Raw genomic sequence first — 20130 nt, 5'->3', positions numbered from 1 at the left:
GTATTTTTAGTAGAGATGGGGTTTCACCATGTTGGCCAGGCTGGTCTCCAACTCCTGACCTCAGGTGATCCGCCTGCCTCAGCCTCCCAAAGTGCTGGGATTACAGGCGTAAGCCATTGCCCCCAGCCGACAATTACATAAATTTACATGATGTGCTACCCAAGTTTCTCCTGGGTATATAAGTGAGAAGTGGAGTTGCTGAGTCAGAAATTATGTAATTTGACCTGGCGTGGTGGCTCACACCTGTAATCCCAGCACTTTGGGAGGCCGAGAGGGGCAGATCACTTAAGGTCAGGAGTTCGAGACCAGCGTGGCCAACATGGTGAAACCCCGTTTCTACTAAAAATACAAAAATTAGCTGGGCATGGTGGCGGGCACCTGTAGTCCCAGCTACTTGGGAGGCTGAGACATAAAAATTGCAGAGGTTGCAGTGAGCTGATTGTGCCACTGCACTCCAGCCTGGGCAACAGAGTGAGACTCTGTCTCAAAGAAAAAAAAAGAAATTATGTAATTTGTTCATCTTTATGAGTAGGTGTTAAACTGTGTCCCAAAGTCATTATCTCAGGTGCAGAACAGTGCCTCACGCCTGTAATCTCAACACTTTGGGAGGCTGAGGTGACAGGATCACTTGAGCCCAGGAGTTTGAGGCCAGATTAGGCAACACAGTGAGACCCCATCTCTACAAAAAATAAAAAAGTTAGCTGAGCATGGTGGTAAACACCTGTAGTCTCAGCTATTTGGGAGGCTGGGGTAGGAGGATCGCTTGAGCCCAGGATGTTGAAAATGCAATGAGCTGTGATTGCACCACTCCACTCCAGCATGGGTGACAGGGCGAAACCCTGTCTAAAAAAAAAAAGTAATATCTCAGTTTATACTCCCACCAGCAGTTGTAACTGGTTCTGTCTTTTTTTTTTTTTTTTTTTGAGACGGAGTTTCGCTCTCGTTGCCCAGGCTAGAGTACAATGGCGTGATCTCGGCTCACCGGAACCTCTGCCTCCCCGGTTCCAACGATTCTCCTGCCTCAACCTCCCGAGTAGCTGGGATTACAGGTACCCGCCACCATGCCCAGCTAATTTTTCATATTTTTAGTAGAGATGGGGTTTCATTATGTTGGTCGGGCTGGTCTCGAAATCCTGACCTCAGGTGATCCACCCACCTTGGCCTCCCAAAGTGCTGAGATTACAGGCATGAGCCACCGCACCCAGCTGGTTCTGTCACTTTTTATCCTCACCTAATTGGACCAGAGTATCTGTGGCCAAAATCTCTGCTCTTAACACCATGATGTGCTACCCTCTCTCTTTATCCTATCCAGGGGAACTTTTCTGGAGGCAGCGTGAACCCTGCATGCTTCCTGAGGCCAGCAGTGGTGACTGGCATCTGGGAGCATTACTGGGTAAGATGCATTGAGGGTTATAGGGCCTTAAGTCAGGAGACTGATGAGGCTTCTAGAATATAGGAGATTCCAGTGACTTCTGGTGGCCTGTTTCTCTTCTATGTAATTGAGAGCTCCAAACCCTTTGGGTGCTCTCTGACCTGTTCTCAGCAACTCTTCCTGCCAGTGGATAAGTTAGATGGACCCTCTACCTTCACTATAACTCTCTTTCTGTCCATCCCCAAGCTGGGTATTATGAGGAGAAAGCACAGTCCCTGATCTGTGTTCCTTCTCTCTCCCCACAGGTGTACTGGGTAGGACCCATGCTGGGCACCATTCTTGCAGGCCTCACCTCAAATTTCTGTTCTCTGGTGCTTCATGAGAAAAGTTTGTGGCCGGTATGACTTGCCACTATGTGGAGATGGTAGAACCTGTCAGTATGTCCCATTCCACCTTCTCCATCACCACACAACCCCACACCTAGGTCCCAAGTCCCTCACCAAGCCCAAGCACAACTGAACCTCTTTCCCCAAACTTTCTTTCCCCATATTATCCTTTTCCCTCTCCTTGACCGGCTGTTTCCCCAGATCTGATCCCAGCACACCCATACCTTTCCCTGGGGATCAAGGCTGATCCCCAGCTGATCATGGCTGTATTAGAGGACATTAGACCTTCCCATTCCTTCATAGCCATGACTCAGTTTCCCTCCTTTCAGTACTTCTTGCTATGACCATGTGAGTTAGGAAAGATGAAATATAAGCTGACTCTAAGATTTAACTACGAGTCCCCTTCTTATTCCTATCCCTCCAACCCCACCCCCAGCCCATGCAGGGATGATAGTGTCTTCTCTCTGTCAGTCCCTGTGGTTTAAAAAGTCAGGCCTAGGGTTTGAAAAGGGAGGTGCTGTCATGGACTGGGGGTAGGGAACCCGGGCTCAGAGAAAGCCAGACGCAGCAGAACTATTTTGTCCCAGAGCTGCAGGGTCCACAGATTCCAGCCCAAACTAGCCAATGGGAGAAAGGCTTCTAATCCCTGGGAACTAAAGAATTCTCTTTAGTTATCCAACTTCCCTGCTGAACTCCACTCCTTACCCCACCCCCACCCTTACCCCTGGCAGACTCAGAGGAGGCTGAGGCCCCCAGGAGCTCAGCCCCAAATGCCATGAAGTGAGCTCAGCTTGATGGACCTTCCAAAGAGAGCTGAAGAGTATTCTAATGTTGATGTCAATCAGGACTATGAACCCCAATTTTGACACACACAGAAGGGCAGACTCTTCCAGTCCTGCTGTTCCTCACCCCCACTTCTCGTAGTCTCTCTTGCTCTGACCCCAATCCCACCCTCACTGCCATGACTCTCTCGGCTCATCTCCCAGTTGAGAAAGGCGGGAAAATCCAGCATCTTTACCATGTATGGGAGGGGACTTAGCCCTCCACAGCTGTGAAGGGGTTAAGAGGCTGGGCCAGCTACCTCAGCCTGCCCCTCCCAGGGATTAAGAGTCCTCTATAAAGGGGACTGTCCACCCAGACAAGGCCATGGGGGTAGCAGGGACCCAGGCACTGTGCCCATCCCCCCCTGCCATGTGGGAACTGCGATCAGCCTCCTTTTGGAGGGCCATATTCGCTGAGTTCTTTGCCACCCTCTTCTATGTCTTCTTCGGGCTGGGGTCCTCACTGCGCTGGGCTCCTGGACCCCTGCATGTTCTGCAGGTGGCTATGGCATTTGGCTTAGCCCTGGCTACACTGGTGCAGTCTGTGGGCCACATCAGTGGAGCCCACGTCAATCCTGCAGTCACTTTTGCTTTCCTTGTGGGCTCCCAGATGTCCCTGCTCCGTGCCTTCTGCTATATGGCAGCCCAGCTCCTGGGAGCTGTGGCTGGGGCCGCTGTGCTGTATAGCGTTACCCCACCTGCCGTCCGAGGAAACCTAGCACTCAACACGGTAATGGTTGGCTGAGAGGGGATGGGGAACCTGGTGTCCTGACTCTCTGTTGCCCTGACTCCCTGACTGGTGCAGGTGAATCAGCTCCCGTGGGGTCTGGGACAATATGTGCATGTGTGAGCATGTGTGTGTTGAAGTGGTGAGGATTGACAGGTGCTTTAGAGCTTTAAGGAAGGCATAGGGCCCTGGACTGAGAATTAAGAAACCTGAGTTTGAGTTTCAGCTTTCCTTCCAACTCCTTGCAGGTTCTTAAGGAAACTTATTTTACCTTTCAAGGTCTCAGTTTCCTCATACATGTAAGTGGCTGCAATCATTTCCATCATGAAGGAGCACTGTTAGGAGATACTAAGATGCAAATACAATGATTATGAAGGGGGTTGTATTATCCTTCCTCTCCAGGGACCTGATGCCATAAGGAGATCCTTGCCGGGGAAGACTTGAGGAGGTAACACTGTGGCAGCCCTCATGAGCTGCCTCTCTTCTTCTTCTTTTGTGCAGTTGCACCCTGCGGTGAGCGTGGGCCAGGCAACCACAGTGGAGATCTTCCTGACGCTCCAGTTTGTGCTCTGCATCTTTGCCACATACGACGAGAGGCGGAATGGCCAACTGGGCTCCGTGGCCCTGGCCGTTGGCTTCTCCCTTGCCCTGGGGCACCTCTTTGGGGTAAGCAGGAAGGAGAGCAACTTCTCATTCAAGGATTCCAGGGCCCCTAAATCTTTCCCAACTTTTAAGGGTTCTTCCTGCCTACTTCACTGTAAAACATGAACATTATCCATCACACTCTGAACTGGCACAAAGGAATCAACTCTGCCCTATCCCTCTCTTGTGACTGCTATATCTAGTCCTTCTTGACCCCAAGGTAGAAATGAATGCATCATGGCTAGACATGGGTTTTGCCTATGGATCCATAGTCTGTTCCCAGACAGGGCATCAGTTGCCCTCACCCCATTGCAGGAACCCCTGGAGAGTCATGCAGGCTGTCCCTCTCCACTTGCTGCTGGCTGGAGAAAAGATGCCAGCTCTCAGGGGCAATGTGGGATGTGGGGAGAGAAGCTGGGGTGCAGTAGGGGGGTGTCTCAGTTACAACTGTCTCTTTTGCAGATGTATTATACTGGTGCAGGCATGAATCCTGCCCGCTCCTTTGCTCCCGCCATTCTCACTGGGAACTTCACTAACCACTGGGTGAGTGAAGGGAGAGGGGCAAGATCCTGGAGCCCTTCTGGATGGTTGTGGACTGCAGGTTCCAGGCTGGATTCCTGCTTTCCTTCTGCGTGTGTTGGCTGCTCTACCAGCACTCAGCTAAGAGGGCTGTCAGAGAGTTTGGCATGCCTGTGTGAGCAGGATTCATGATTTTGCTAGAAGGAGAGGCTCTTGCTCATATTTTTCCTTCTCTGGTTAGTCAGGGAGTATGCACTGAGTATTCACTGGTTGCTGAACTAGGGGGTATGAAGAGAGACAACTAAATATGAGCAGAATAAATTCTGCTCTGAGATCAAGATGTGTTGTGAGCACAAATGGGCCTCAGCCCCATTCCAGTTCTAATACGTTATCGGCTTTGTGTGTGACCATGGGCAAATAATCACTCTGTGCTTCAGTTTGTTTTACTAGAAAATGGGACATTACAAGAAACGTGTGAAAGTTATATGTGAGAAACATTTAGCACAGAATCTGATATAAAGTAAGCACTCAATAAATATTGGTTATGTTGATGTTGTGCAAGCCAAACATATGGAAATAATTTAAAATTTTTTCAAAGCTGTACACCCATTTTCATAACAGCATTATTCACAATAGCCAAGAGGTAGAAGCAACCCAAGTGTTCCTCAGTGGATGAATGGATAAACAAAATGTGGTATATACATAAATGGAATATTAGCCGTAAAAAGGAAGGAAATTGTGACACATACCACAACATGGATGAATCTTGAGGACATTATGCTAAGTGAATAAGCCAGTCACAAAAAGACAAATACTGTATGATTACGTTTATATGGGGTATTTAGAGTACTCAAATTCATAGACGTAAAGTAGAAGGATAGTTACCAGGGGCTGATGGGGGTGGGGTGGAATAGGCAGTTGTTTAATGGGTATAGAGTTACGGTTTTGCAAGATGAAAAAGTTCTAGATATAGGTTGCACAACAATGTGAATATACTTAACACTACTAAACTGTACACTTAAAAACATATATATATATTTTTGAGACGGAGTCTCCCTCTGTCACCAAGCCTGGAGTGCAGTGGAGCTTGATCTCAGGATCTCAGCTCACTGCAACCTCCACCTCCTGGGTTCAAGCAATTCTCCTGCCTCAGCCTCCCAAGTAGCTGGGATTTCAGGTGCCTGCCACCACGCCCAGCTAATTTTTGTATTTTTAGTAGAGATGGGGTTTCTCCCTGTTGGTCAGGCTGTTCTCAAATGGCTGACCTTGTGATCTGCCCGTCTCAGCTTCCCAAAGTGCTGGGATTACAGGCGTAAGCCACTGCGCCTGTCCAAAAATATTTAATATGGTAAATTTTATATGTGTTTTACCACAATTTATAAAATTTTTTTGAAAGCAACATACAAACTAGTGCAAATTGATAACAAATAGAATATACACATGCTAAGGTGTGGGATAAAGGAGTAATTTGATGAATCAGAAAATAAATGATGAGTTTATTGTAGGTATCAAGTGTACAATATCTTGTTTTCCACTAAGGTGGCTGGAAAAAGAGCAGCGTTGCTGCTCTGTCCCCTCCCCAAGCCTGAGTATTCCTTTTCTCTTCCTACAGGTGTACTGGGTAGGCCCAATCATTGGAGGGGGTCTGGGCAGCCTCCTGTACGACTTTCTTCTCTTCCCCCGGCTCAAGAGTATTTCTGAGAGACTGTCTGTCCTCAAGGGTGCCAAACCCGATGACTCCAACGGACAACCAGAGGTCACAGGGGAAGCTGTTGAACTGAACACCCAGGCCCTGTAGAAGCTCCAGCTGAATAGAGGGAGTAGAAAGCTTCTGAGTTTACGTGGAGGGGTTGAGCCAGCCCCTAGATGAAGAAAGAGACTGTGGGGAGGGGCATGTACTTCTTTATTTTTTAACTTATGTATGTGGTTTTTTTTTTTTTTTTTTTCCTTTTGCTGTGTGAAATCTTTCAAGTTGCATTCATGAGCTGGTTGGTGCAAACTTCCCTTCCTCCCCATCCCACCACTCTTCGCCGTGTATGCTGATTGTGCATATGAATGTGAGTGTGGCTGTGTCTGAGTTTTGGGGCATGAGAGCTAAGGAAGCAAAAAGAGGTGCCATCCTATACCTCCCTTCCTCGACCCAGTATGGTGAGTACTGCGTAACCGACACCTTAAGTTTCTGGCCTTTACCCTGCTGCCAGTCAAGTGTGTGGCTCTTGATTTCTGAGGGAACAGAGAAGCAGGGAGTTACTCCTCACACGAGGCAGATGGAGAGAAGTGGAGGAGACAAGGCTTCCAAGGTTAGGAGAAGGGACTCAAGGGAGGTGGGTGGTGAAAATGGAGGTATTAGCCCCAGATCAGGATGTAGGTGTACCAAAGAATTTGGGGGAAGTTAATGGGAATATATAGCCTACTTATCTCAGGGATGCTTGCCCCAGGGACTTGGATGGGGAAGTAGCTCTGAGAAAAGTGAACACTAGGATTTAGCTGTTCTGTAAAGCCACGTAAACCTGTCTACATCCGCTGGCTGGTTGTGTTCATTCTGGCATAATGGATCTCTTCAGAGGTCCTGGGCCAAGGAGCTTCCAACCTAAATAGGGCTTGGGCAAGCCTAGAATCTAGAAAAATTAAGCAGCTTAACCGGTCAGCCTGACATCCACTGTTGTGGCTGCCTGGCAGATGGTATTTAAGCCCCATAATTGTTCCCTGAGGCCAACACAGGAAATCTGATTCCTGGAGCAAATAAATGAACGGGTGGTAGTAGGGGGCATGAGGGGAGAGACTTTGACTCTGTTCTAATTTATTTAGAGCAAATCAAAACACTCCTCAAATGGCATCTTTCTGCTTTTATCACTAGTTCTGTGTTTTTTTCTTGTTTTGTGTCTGTGTATTTTCATTTCTCTGTCATCTGTCCTTTCATCTTGAAGCAAATCTCTTCTAACTCCCTCATACCCCAGAAATTGATTCCTTCTATTCAAATGCTTAATAATTCAGGAGATTATTATTTGAGCCCTATCTTCTTTTTTTTTTTTTTTTTTTTTTTGAGGTGGGGGGGGTCTTACTATGTTGACCAGGTTGGAGTGCAATGGATATTCACAGGCACGATCATCGCACACTACAGTCTAGAAATCCTGGGCTCAAGCGATCTTCCTGCTTCAGCCTCTCCAGTAGCTGGGATTACAGGGGGCCAGAGCAGAGACCTATTATCTTTTCCTTTTGACAAGATCATCTCAGCAGAGGCCAGAAGAGACCCTCAACTGTTCAATGAATATTTACGGTTGCTTTCTTCCTTTTATGAGCCTCTTGCATACTTTGAAAGCTTTAAACTTATACCTATAATACAACGGACATCCCCTATCCCAGAAGACCATTCCTCCCTGTACTTCAGCTCTTTACTTCCTCCCAAATAAAACCTAACTTTTCTAACTAACTATTTAAGACTTCGAATAGTCCGCTTGACTAGAAGAAGGGGAAGAATGTTTGTAAATTCACCTCTAATCGGACTTTGATTCTACTATAATTCAGCAGAAAATTCATAGCGCTGTGATTTTTTTAGATCGATCTCACATAAAACAGTCCCTGCACTCGCTTCCCTTTTCCTTCCTTCTTCACCAATCTCCGCCCCAGCTCGCTCGGAGTCACGTGGACCAGCCCGGCTCGCCCCGCCTCGCTCTCCGCGCAGGCGGGGACCTGTCCAGCTGAGCCTGGTGGCGGAAAGGCTGCGGCCCCGCTCCAGAGGGCCGCTGGCTCCTCCGGGCTTCTGAGGACCCGCAGGGAGCGGGTGAGTGAGTGTGTGGCGAGAGGGCGCTGAGCGGACACGGGGATCCTTTCGAAGCTATGGGGGCATTCTCGGGAGACGCTGAATCCCTTTTCCCGCCACCCGGTTTAGAGCCAGGGGGCGGGGCTCGTGCTACAGGCGCGCACGCGCAGTTCTGTACTCTGCGCCTTAGTCTCCCGCGCCGCGTTCCCGGGTCTCACCGGACGCGGGCTTACTCCTGCGTTTCTCCGCACAGCTTGGGCTTCCCGCGCGGGATGGGGTTGTGATGGAAAGGGGCTTGGAACTCCTGAATTAGAACAGAAAGTGCCTGGGGGAGTTCCACTTCGGAGCTTAGCATCTAGTTGAGACCTGAAAAAAACCGGCGTGTGGCCTGGCAGTCAGCAGGGGTCGGAATTCACAGGCCGCTTTACTTATATCGTGGGTTTTGTGGAATGGGTTTCTCACTCCCTTCCCTTCGTTGCCTTGTTTGGGTTTGTCACCTGGACCTCAGCCGCTAATGAAGCTTTTTTCCTTGAGTCTCTCAATTCTTTGCCTTTCGTGCTTCGACTAGTACTTTCAATTTTTTATTTATTTTATTTTATTTTGAGACGGAGTCTCGTTCTGTCGCCCAGGATGGAGTGTAGTGGCGCCATCTCGGCTCACTGCAACCTCCGCCTCCCGGGTTTAAGCGATTCTCTTGCCTCAGCTTCCTGAGTAGCTGGGATTACAGGCGCGCGCCACCATGCCCGGCTAATTTTTGTATTTTTTTTAGTAGAGACGGGGGTTTTGCCATATTGGGCAGGATGATCTCAAACTCCTGACCTCGTGATCCGCCCGCCTCGGCCTCCCAAAGTGCTGGGATTATAGGCGTGAGCCACCGCGCCTGGCCTGTTTTGTTTTTTTGGTTGTTTTGTTTTGGGTTTTTTTTGAGATGGAGCCTGACTCTGTCGCCCAGGCTGGAGTGCAGTGGTCCGATCTCGGCTCACTGCATCCTCCACCTCCCCGGTTCAAGCGATTCTCCTGCCTCAGCCTTCCCAGGAGCTGGGATTACAGGTGCCCGCCACCACGCCCTGCTAATTTTTGTATTTTTAGTAGAGATGGGGTTTCACCATGTTGGCCAGGCCGGTCTCGAACTCCTGACCTCAAATGATCCGCCCGCCTCGGCCTCCCACAGTGCTGGGATTACAGGTGTGAGCCACCGCGCCCGGCCCTACTAGTACTTTGTACAAAGTAAAGGTAGATCATCTGATGTTAAATTTAAAACTCCTCTTTGACCACCTACAGTTAGCCTTAAATCTGTAGGTGGGTGTCTGTGGCCTCTCAGTCTGGCCCTAACCCTCTCAATCTCATTTTGTAAATCTCTTACGTACCTGACTCCTGGCCACGTGGAAGGATTGTGGCTGCCCTCTTTCGTATCTCAGTACTTACCTTCCTGCTGTTCCTTCTGCTTGGAAGTTCTTGACACTGCTCTGCCAAGCGAACTTCTCTTTGAAGACTGCGCTTAATTGTCCCTCTGAAAATCAATGTATCCAGCCTCCTATGCCAAGTTAGTCACTTCTTCCTGTGTGTCCCTGAAGTTTTTTACCCCCCTCTATTACCAGGGGCACTGATACAGCTCAATAAAAGATCAGTAAAAGATTACTGAGCTCCTAACATGTACCATGCACTGTGCTTAGCGCCAGGCTTACAGAGATGAGTAGGACGGAGAGTTCCCGTCCCTTAAGGAACTCAAGTCGTAAGGAAAACACGTGTAATTGAGTCTTCTGTGGTTACAGTGAAAGGGTCATCAAGAAGTCCTTCCCGGCTTCCTTCCTCCTCTCACTGCACTCACACCATCTTACATCCTGATGCCTCCAAATCTTTAGCTCCAAACTCTTCTCCCTCATCTTCCAGACTTGTCTGTTTCAGTTCAATTTAGTAAAGCATTTATTGAGCACTTACATTGTGCTGCGTAGTGATGATTCCTGATGTGAAAGAGTTTACGTTTTAGTGCAGTTAACATAGTATAGTTAGAATCACCTGAGGAACATTGTCAAAACACTTGCCTAAGCCCCATCTGTGGAAATTCTGATTCTGTAACAAGGCTCTGAAAATTCAAGGGTGAATAAGAATTCCTATCTCTACTAAAAAAAAAAAAAAATAGCTGGGTATGGTGGCATGTTCCTGTAATCCCAGCTACTTGGGAGGCTGAGGCAGGAGAATCACTTGAACCCAGGAGGTGGAGGTTGCAGTGAGCTGAGATTGCACCATTGCATTCCAGCCTGGGTGATAGAGTGAGACTCCGTCTCCAAAAAAAAAAAAAAAAAAAAGAATTCCTGTCCTCAGGGAATCTAAGGCTAATGGAGGGAGATAGACTTTGATTTTGACTATTATATACAACATGAATTGTAAGTACCATGTTGGAAGTCTGAATATGGTGCACAGTAGACATCAAGGAAAAGGAGGTCACTTCTGTATAGAGAAGTCTGGAGGAAGTCCCTTTTGGGCAGTCTTTTTTTTTTTTTTTTTTTTTGAAGTGGAGTTTTGCTCTTACTGTCCAGGCTGGAGTGCAGTGGCGCGGTCTCCCAGGTTCAAGCGATTCTCCTGGCTCAGCCTCCCAAGTAGCTGGAATTACAGGCACCCGCCACCACACCTGGCTAATTTTTTTTATTTTTAGTAGAGACAGGGTTTCACCATGTTGGCCAGGCTGGTCTTGAAGTCCTGACCTCAGGCGATTCACCCACCTCGGCCACCCAAAGTGCTGGGATTACAGGCGTGAGCCACTGTGCCTGGTCTGGACAGAGTCTTCAGAGCTAAGTTGATATTTGGATGGGAGGCCATTCTAGGTAGAGTAGTGGCTTGAGAGAGAAGCCTGAGAGGTAAACAGGAGAGAGATTCATGAAAGACTTTGTATTTAGGCACTGGGGGTCACTGAAACTTTAGTTTTGTATAGTAATGCATGCTAATAGTAAAGAATTCAAGTAGTACCAAAGGGAAAGACAAATATTTCTCCTATCCTAGATCCCCTAGTTCTCAGAGACGATCACTATGAAGTTTCTTATGTATCCACTGAAGTGTTTTAAGCAGGATTGTTATATGCCTAAATCAGGTAACCATAGTGAGGCTAGATTGAACAAGACTGGAGGCAGCTGCATTCAAGCCTGTAATCCCAGCACTTTGGGAGCCCAGGTGGGTGGATCACTTGAGCCCAGGAGTAAAGACCAGCCCGGGCAACATGGCAAAACCTTGTCTCTACAAAAAATACAAAAATTAGCAGGGTGTGATGATGTACCCTATAGTCCCAGCTATTTGGGAGGCTGAGGTGGGAAAGTTGCTTGTGCCTGGGAGGTGGAGGCTGCCGGGAGCTGTGATTGCACCACTGTACTCCAGTCTGGGTGACAAAGCGAGACCCTCTTTCAAAAAAGAAAAAAAGTCTGGAGGCAGAGAAAGAGGATAGGAAGAGGTTGAGTAGCCTAAGCAAGAGCTACTCAGGAACTGAACTAAGGCAGTAGCAATTGGGATAGAAGGATAGACAGCAACTGATAGAAGAACTTAAGGAAGTTAAGTGAGTTGGAGCTAAGATGACTCCTAGGTTTCTTTTTTTTTTTGAGACAGAGTTTCGCTCTTGTTGCCCAGGCTGGAGTGCAATGGCGTGATCTCAGCTCACTGCAACCTCCTCCTCAAGCAATTCTGCCTCAGCCTTCTGAGTAGCTGGGATTACAGGCATGTACCACTGCACCCAGCTAATTTTGTATTTTTAATAGAGACAGGGTTTCTCCATTTTGGTCAGGCTAGTCTTGAACTCCCGACCTCAGGTGATCCACCCGCCTCGGCCTCCCAAAGTGCTGGGATTACAGGCATGAGCCACTGCATCCAGCCTCTTTTTTTTTTTGACATGGAGTTTCGCTCTTGTTTCCCAGGCTGGAGTGCAATGGTGCGATCTCAGCTCACCGCAACCTCTGCCTCCTGGGTTCAAACAATTCTGCCTCAGCCTCCCAAGTAGCTGGGATTACAGGCATGGGCCACCACACCCAGCTAATTTTGTATTTTTAGTAGAGATGGGGTTTCTCCATGTTGATCAGGCTGGTCTCAAACTCCCAACCTCAGGTGATCCGCCCACCTTGGCCTCCCAAAGTTCTGGGATTACAGGCATGAGCCACTGCGCCTGGCCCTGGGTTTCTTTTAATAAGGTGAAACTCTTAGTCTTCTTCACTGAGGAGATAGTGTCAGTCCTTGAGAGAGCCAAAGTGGAGACAGACTTGGGAAGATGAGTTCAGCTTTAGACCTATTGAGTGTAAGGTATCTTTGAGACATAAAGGTAGAGAATGCTATTCAGTTAGTCAGTTTAACATATGAGATTGTCAGCTCGAGCTTAGAGGGGCCAGAAATACAGATTTGCTGGCTTCTGGCTTGGATGGTAGTTGAAGTGCATGGGAGAGGGTGAGTTTGCCCAATCAGGCCGTGTACAGTGAGAAGGGAAGAAGGCTAAAGATGCAGGCCTAAGGAAAATCAGCACTTAAGTAGGAGGAGGAACAGCCAATAAGAGGTCAAAGGGAAAAGTTTTATTTTATGTTGGATTTTTCCCCCCTTAAGATGAGCTAGGACAGGTGTGGGGGCACATGCCTGTAATCCCAGCACTTTGGGAGGCTGAGGTTGGAGGATAGCTTGAGCCTGGGGGCTTGAGGCTGCAGTGAGCCGAGATCACACCACTGCACATCACTACACTTTTGAGACACTGTTTCAAAAGAAAAAACAGATGGAATAGCCTTGAGCAACTCATAATATATGGGGATGGGGCTAGTATAAAGGGAAGATTGGAAATAAGGAATAACCAACTAAGGGACAGAAAGTGATTAATGAGGATCACAGAGTACTTAGATTAGAAGCAAAGAACTAAGGGTGGGTGTTTGAAATATGTATGTTTTTAGGCTTGGGTGGAGAGAGTTGAAAGAGTTCATGTCTGATAACCTCAATTGTTCCTAACAGGAAGGAAGCAGATAAACCAGGTGGGAGGCAAGGAAGCAGTAGAGTGAAGGGGCTTGAGGATAATGATGAAAGTTAGGAATAGTGGTTCTTTGGGAAGAGACAATGAAGCGGACCAAGAATACAGAAATGAGGCTAGGCACGGTGGCTCATGCCTGTAATCCTAGCATTTTGGGAGGCCGAGGCAGGCAGACCAGCCTGGCCAACATGGTGAAACCCTGTCTCTACTAAAAATACATAAATTAGCCAAGCGTGGTGTCGGGCACCTGTAAGCCCAGCTACTTGGGAGGCTGAGGCAGGAGAATCGCTTGAACCCAGGAGGCAGAGTTGCAGTGAGCCGAGATTGTGCCACTGCACTCCAGCCTGGATGACAGAGCAAGACTCTGTCTCAAAAAAAAAAAAAAAAAAAGAAGACCGAAATGATTTGCTGGACCAGGCTGAAGGCCCTGCTCAGGTTGCAGGCTATACATGTTATTGGGGGAACCAGCCCCCAATATTTCAATGTAGGTTCTTTTCTATTTTCCCTAAGTGTCAGCTGGTCTCATAAATAAAGAGAAAGACTACAAAGAGAAGAATTTTACAGCTGGGCCTCCGTGGGTGCCATCACATATTGGTAGGACCATGATGGCGACTTGAGCCGAAAAACCAGCAAGTTTTTATTAGGGATTTTAGAAGGGGAGGGGGGGTACGAATAGGGAGTGGATCACAGAGATCACATGCTTCAAAGGGCAATAAAAGATCACAAGGCAAAAGGGCAGAGCAGGATCACAAGGCAAGAGCGAAATTAGAATTACTGATGAGGGTCCATGTCCCGCTGGGCACACATTGTCTTAATAAACATCTTAACAGGAAACAGGGTTTGAGAGCAGAAAACCAGTCTGACTAGAATTCACCAGGCTGGAATTTCCCAATCCTAGTAAGCCTGAGGGCACTGCAGGAGACCAGGGCATATTTCATCCCTTATCTCAACCAAATAAGACAGACACTCCCAGAGCAGTCGTCTATAGGCCTACCCCTGGGAATGCATTCCTTCCCCAGGGTTATCAATTATTAATATTCCTTGCTGGGAAAAGAATTCAGTGATATTTCTCCTACTCACACGTCTGTTTATAGGCTCCCTGCAAGAAGAAAACTATGGCTCTATTCTGCCCGACCCCCAGGCAGTCAGACCTTATGGTATCTTTCCTTGTTCCCTGAAAATTGCTGCTGTTCTGTTTTTTTTCAGGGTGCCCTGATTTCATATTGTTCAAACACATGTTTTACAAACAATTTGTACAGTTAACGCAATGATCACAGGGTCCTGAGATGACATACATCCTCAGCTTATGAAGATGATGGGATTAAGAGATTAAAGACAGGCATAGGAAATTATGAGTATTGATTGGGGAAATGATAAATGTCCATTAAATCTTCATAATTTATGTTCAGAGATTGCAGTGAAGACAGGCGTAATAAATTATAAAAGTATTAATTTGGGGAACTAATAAATGTCCATGAAATCTTCACAATTTATGTTCTTCTGCTGTGGCTTCAGCCGGTCTCTCCATTCGGGGTCCCTGACTTCCCACAACATCATCTATCTTATATCACTATACAGGGTTGTTTGGTTTTCTCCAGCACATCTGGGCCTAGATTTGAATTGAAGTCTAGGAAGCAGATGGTTGCATTGATCTGAGGTTATGTATGGTCTTTTGCAGGGTGAGTGCACTGAAGGGAAAAGAGATAGAGGTCACATGGGAAAATGGCCAAACTGATGTATATAGTGATACAGTAGTAGGATATGTTTGACCCTGGTTTGATCATTTTGTTTTCTAGCTCAGGAATCTTCAGTGGCTCCCTGGCTTAGGTTCTAAATCTTTGAACTGATGGACAAAGATGAGGTTTTTCCCACAAAGCTGGTTCCAGCTGCTTTTCCATTGCTTTCCTGTTGGACTCATCTATTCATAATGCCTCCCTCTTTGGTTTTGCACTGGCAGTTCTCTGCTTAAATGCCCCTCCTATTCCCAGCTGCCTTAATCCTATGCAGTTTTCAAAGGCCCAGTTCTAATCATGCTTCCTCAGACAAAACCGCCTTGACCACCTTAACCTGAAAAGAGTACTAGTTTTTTAGTTTTTTTCAGTATCATGTATTTAGAGCTTGTACTGCCTTATCTTTCACATTGTTTGTTCTATATTTGTGGATTTTATTTCTGCAACTACATTTGTTTTTTTTTTTTTTTGAGACGGAGTCTCACTCTGTCGCCCAGGCTGGAGTGCAATGGCACTGTCTCGACTCATCGTAACCTCCGCCTCCCTGGTTCAAGTGATTCTTCTGCCTCAGCCTCCCAAGAAGCTGGGATTACAGGCACCCGCCACCACAGCCGACTAATTTTTTGGTAGTTTTAGTAGAGACGGTGTTTCATCATGTTGGCCAGACTAGTCTTGAACTCCTGACCTCGTGATCCACCTGCCTTGGCTTCCCAAAGTGCTGGGATTACAGGTGTGAGCCACCGCGCCTGGCCTCTGCAACTACATTTCTTAAATTTCTTTAGCACTACCATTGCACCTGCACACTATCTTTTGCCAGGAAGGTTCTCCCTAAGCATTTAGTAACTGACTACAGAGTCTGACAGATGGAGAGGAAATTAATATTTGGGGGTGGTTTTCTGTTTGTTTTGTTTGTTTGTCTTTTGAGACAGGGTCTCACTCTGTTACCCAGGCTGGAGTGCAGTGGCACGATTTCAGCTTGTTGCAACTTCAACCTCCTGGGCTCAAGCAATCCTCCTGCCTTAGCCTCCTGGGTAGCTGGGACTAAAGGTATACATCAGCATGCCCGGCTGATTTTTGTATTTTATTTTTTGTAGAGACTGGGCTTCGCTATGTTGCCCAGGCTGGTCTCAAACTCCTGAACTCAAGTGATCCTCCCACCTCAATCTCCCAAAGTATTAGTATTACAGGTGTGAGCCACCATGTCCAGCCAGGGGTTCTTACTTTGTGTTCAGCACTGGGTAGAGTGCTTAATATCACTGCTTCTCAAACTGTCTTCGTAAAGGACCAGGTAGATTTTTCCTTCAAGCTGTTGCAGATCAGTAGTGTTCTAAAAGCACTTCTGTAAAATAAAATTACTAGAAAAATAACATTTAAAAAGACATAGAGAATACAGGCTTTTTATTATTATCATTATTAGATTCAGCAAACATTGGCTGGGTGCGGTGGCTCATGCCTGTAATCCCAGCACTTTGGGAGGCCGAGGTGGGTGGATCACTTGAGGCCAGGAGTTCAGCAGCCTAGGCAACATGGCGAAACCCCATCTCAACTACAAAACACCAAAAAATTAGCCTGGCATGGTGGCACAGGCCTGTAATCCCAGCTACTTGGGAGGCTGAGGCACGATAATAGTTTGAACCCGGGAGGCGGAGATTACAGTGAGCCAAGATCACACCACTGCACTCCAGCCTGGGTGACAGAGGGAGACCCTGTCTCAAAACAAAGCTGTAAACTGCCTGTCAAATTGCCCTAAGATGTTCTAAGTGCTAATGCTTTCTTTCTGTACTTACCTTGATGCAGACTGCTAATGGTTAGTGGATTGGCAATGGTCTGAAGACCAAGGTTTGAGTAGCATTGCTTTACATGATCTCATTTACACTTCCCTAATATCTCATGAGGGTGGGTATTATTATTATTTCCTCAGTATGCTGATAAGAAAAGAGATTTAGTTAAGCCACCTGCTCAAGTTCACCAATTTAGTACCAGACAGAATTGGAATTCAAGTGCTAGATGTCATTTTGTTCTTACTACTGGATATCAAAGAGAATCCTTGGGGCAGAGTTGGTTTGGGGCAGGTAGAGTGTTTTGTTTCGTCTTCAAAAAGTAAGTTAATTTGGTCAGGCGCAGTGGCTCATGGCTGTTATCCCAGCACTTTGGGAGGCTGAGGTGGGCAGATTATGAGGTCAGGAGTTCGAGACCAGCCTGGCCAATATGGTGAAACCCCATCTCTACTAAAAATACAAAAATTAGCTGGGCATGGTGGCGCGTGCCTGTAGTCCCAGCTACTTGGGAGGCTGAGGCAGAAGAGTTGCTTGAATCCAGGAGGCGGTGGTTGCAGTGAGCTGAGATCGCACCATTGCACTCCAGCCTGGGCGACAGAGCAAGACTCTGTCTCAAAAAAAAAAAAAAAAAAAAAAAAAAAGTAAGTTAATTTGAATTGCAAATACATTTAATATTTTATCTGTTGTTTTCTTTTGGTTCTTGCATTTTAATGCCTCCAAGCATTGATTTCAGATGCATATTGCTTCATCTGAACTGCTTGATACTTAGTTGAGTAGGAAAAGTAACTAACATCCCTTTTAAATGTCCAAATCCACTGGCTCTGTGGTGTTTGACAAAGTTCTCACCTGGTCTGTGATGAAATGTGAAAATAAAGTCAATGTAATGAATTTTTTCATGAAGTCATATTTATTAAATTTAAAGGACAGTATTTTATCCTGAGATTTTTGTCTATAGTTTTTTTGGTGTTAAAATGGTAGAAACAGAATGTGTATAGTAATTGTGTGGAGTGCTGTTTATAACAGCTGTTTGAGATATAATTCATATACTGTAAAATTCACTCTTTTAAAGTGTACAATTCAGGCTAGGTGTGGTGGTTCACACCTGTAATCTCAGCACTTTGGGAGGCCAAGGCAGGAGGATTGCTGAGGACAGTCAGGAGTTTGAGACCAGTGTGGGCAACATAGGGAGGTACCAGCTCTACACAAATTTAAAAAATTAGCCAGGTGTGGTATTGAACGCCTGTGGTCCCAGCTACTTGGGAGGCTGAGGTGGGAGGATTGCTTGGGCCAAGGAGTTGAGGCTATAGCAAGTCATGATTGATCTGTACTCCAGCCTGGGCTGGTCAACAGAGTGAGACCCTGTCTCAAAAAAAAAAAAAAAAAAAAAAACCCAAGAAAACCCCTGTACAATTCTGTGATTTTTTAGTATATTCAGAGAGTTGTACAACCATTTCTGCCCACCTCAGCCTCCTAAAGTGCTGGGATTACAGGCGTGAGCCACTGTGCTCATATCAGCCTATTGCATTTGCCTATTCTGGACATTTCATATAAATTCCATCATACAATATATGACCTTTTGTGTTTGGCTTCTTTTTTTTTTTTTTTTTTTGAGATGGAGTTTTCACTCTTGTTGCCCAGGCTGGAGTGCAGTGGTGCGATTTGGGCTCACTGCAACCTCCACCTCCAGGGCTCAAGCGATTCTCCTGCCTCAGCCTCCCGAGTAGCTGGGATTACAGGCGCCCGCCACCATGCCCAGCTAATTTTTTTGTATTTTTAGTACAGACGGGGTTTCACCATGTTGGCCAGGCTGGTCTCAACTCCTGACCTCAGGGTGATCTGCCCACCTTGGCCTCCAAAAGTGCTGAGATTACAGGTGTGAGCCACTGCACCCGGCTGTGTTTGGCTTCTTTCACTGAACATGTTTTCAAGTTTCATCTACTTCATGGCATGTATCAGTCAGTATTCCATTCCTTTTTTTTTTTTTTTTTTTTTTTGAGACAGAGCCTTGCTCTGTCATCTAGGCTAGAGTGCAGTGGCGCAATATCAGCCCATTGCAGCCTCCACCTCCCAGGCTCAAGTAATTCTCCCACCTCAGCTTCTCTAGTAGCTGGGACCACAAGCACACACCACCACACTCGGATAATTTTATTTTTTAAATTTTTTGTAGAGACGAGGTCTCACTATATTGCCCACACTGGTCTTAAACTCCTGGGCTCAAGTGATCCTCCCGCCTTGGCCTCCCAAAGTACTGGGATTTCAGGCATGACCCACTGAGCCTGGCTGTGCCCTTTTTAAATATAGACTTTCAAATTTGAGTTAGCATAGTTAGGAGGCAGGAGGATCACTTGAAGTCAGGAGTTCTGGAGCAGCCTGGGCAACATGGTGAAACACTGTCTCTACCAAAAATACCAAAAAATTAGCTGGGCAAGCCGGGCACGGTGGCTCACGCCTGTAATCCCTGTACTTTGTGAGGCCAAGACGGGCAGATCACTGGAGGTCGGGAGTTTGAGACCAGCCTAACCAACACGGAGAAACCTCGTCTCTACTAAAAATACAAAATTAGCTGGGTGTGGTGGTGCGTGCCTGTAATCCCAGCTACTTGGGATGCTGAGGCAGGAGAATCGCTTGAACCCGGGAGGGAGGCGGAGGTTGCAGTGAGCCGAGATCGTGCCACTGCACCCCAGGCTGGGTGACAGAGTGAAACTCCGTCTCAGAAAAAAAAAAAAAAAGTTAATCAAGCCCAGTATTAACACTCTCGGAGCGAGAGAGCAGACTGACCTCTACAAAATGAGATCAGCATGAGTTTGGTGTAGTTTGGGTCTTTTTATGTGTTTTTTTGGCTGCCTAATCTCTAGTCAGTGTCTGCCTTTTTGATTGATGGGTGTGTTGCTTAGTGCTTGCCTGCTGCCTCCATCCCATAATTTTAAGTACATGCATGATATGCAGTCCATATGCATGAGCGTTGATGAGCTGATTATCATACGGGGTCATGATAAGGACACTTTTTCTCTTTGATGCATATGCCTTGCCCTGAAGAGCTGCCCCTTGCTGGTTTGGTCTTGATCCTGCGGGCCATGGGGTCCTTGCTTGCTTCTCTTAGCTTACTTTTTGTTTTGGCCTGCTTAACTTCTGCCTTTTATCTTGCTTCTTGCTCACCTACCCCTTCACCTTGCTTCTGCTCTCATGTTCTTACTCATTCTGCCCTTTATCCAACTTTAAATTCCCTTTACTATTATCCTGCCTCATTTTCCCTATTCTGCTTCCTCAGTTACAGTGAGCTGTGATTGTACCACTGCACTCCTGGGTGCCAGCCTGTGTGCCAAAAGCTATAAAATCATTTTGCAAACTCGACTGTACTAGGAAAAGGTATTACTATTTTTGGTTTTGTACAGATGATTTCCTTTCTTTTATGAATTA

General features: G+C 46.7%; 2 protein-coding genes across 8 annotated transcripts in view; both read left to right on the top strand.

The window, feature by feature from the left end:
* The first annotated feature begins 2904 nt into the window (after positions 1 to 2904).
* MIP (major intrinsic protein of lens fiber) lies at positions 2905 to 8056 on the top strand. The gene is made up of 4 exons (XM_054444657.1): positions 2905 to 3309; positions 3808 to 3972; positions 4411 to 4491; positions 6080 to 8056. The coding sequence occupies exons 1-4, from the start codon at positions 2905 to 2907 to the stop codon at positions 6263 to 6265; spliced, it is 837 nt and encodes a 278-aa protein (XP_054300632.1). The 3' UTR covers positions 6266 to 8056.
* Positions 8057 to 8114: 58 nt separating this feature from the next.
* Positions 8115 to 20130, top strand: part of TIMELESS (timeless circadian regulator) — a 32145-nt gene continuing 20129 nt past the window's right edge. For 5 of the 7 annotated variants that reach the window (XM_063672833.1, XM_054444656.2, XM_063672834.1 and 2 more), the window contains exon 1: positions 8115 to 8248. The gene's annotated coding sequence lies outside the window, so the exon portion shown is untranslated. Of the gene's footprint in view, positions 8249 to 19980; positions 20080 to 20130 lie in introns of those variants that run through there. The other 2 variants (XM_054444655.2, XM_054444653.2) reach the window with 1 other exon arrangement.

This window comes from Pongo pygmaeus, chromosome 10, assembly GCF_028885625.2.
Source record: "Pongo pygmaeus isolate AG05252 chromosome 10, NHGRI_mPonPyg2-v2.0_pri, whole genome shotgun sequence".
Classification (NCBI taxonomy): domain Eukaryota; kingdom Metazoa; phylum Chordata; class Mammalia; order Primates; family Hominidae; genus Pongo; species Pongo pygmaeus.
The sequence above is the reverse complement of the archived record's forward strand: the minus strand, read 5'-3'. Positions and strand labels throughout refer to the sequence as shown.

What these genes read in the sequence shown, in the direction of transcription:
- MIP (XM_054444657.1), top strand. Translation starts at nt 2,905, where the DNA reads ATGGGGGTAGCAGGGACCCAGGCACTGTGCCCATCCCCCCCTGCCATG. An exon ending in GAAACCTAGCACTCAACACG is followed by an intron (nt 3,310 to 3,807) that starts GTAATGGTTGGC and finishes TCTTTTGTGCAG; the next exon opens with TTGCACCCTGCGGTGAGCGT. An exon ending in GGAACTTCACTAACCACTGG is followed by an intron (nt 4,492 to 6,079) that starts GTGAGTGAAGGG and finishes CTCTTCCTACAG; the next exon opens with GTGTACTGGGTAGGCCCAAT.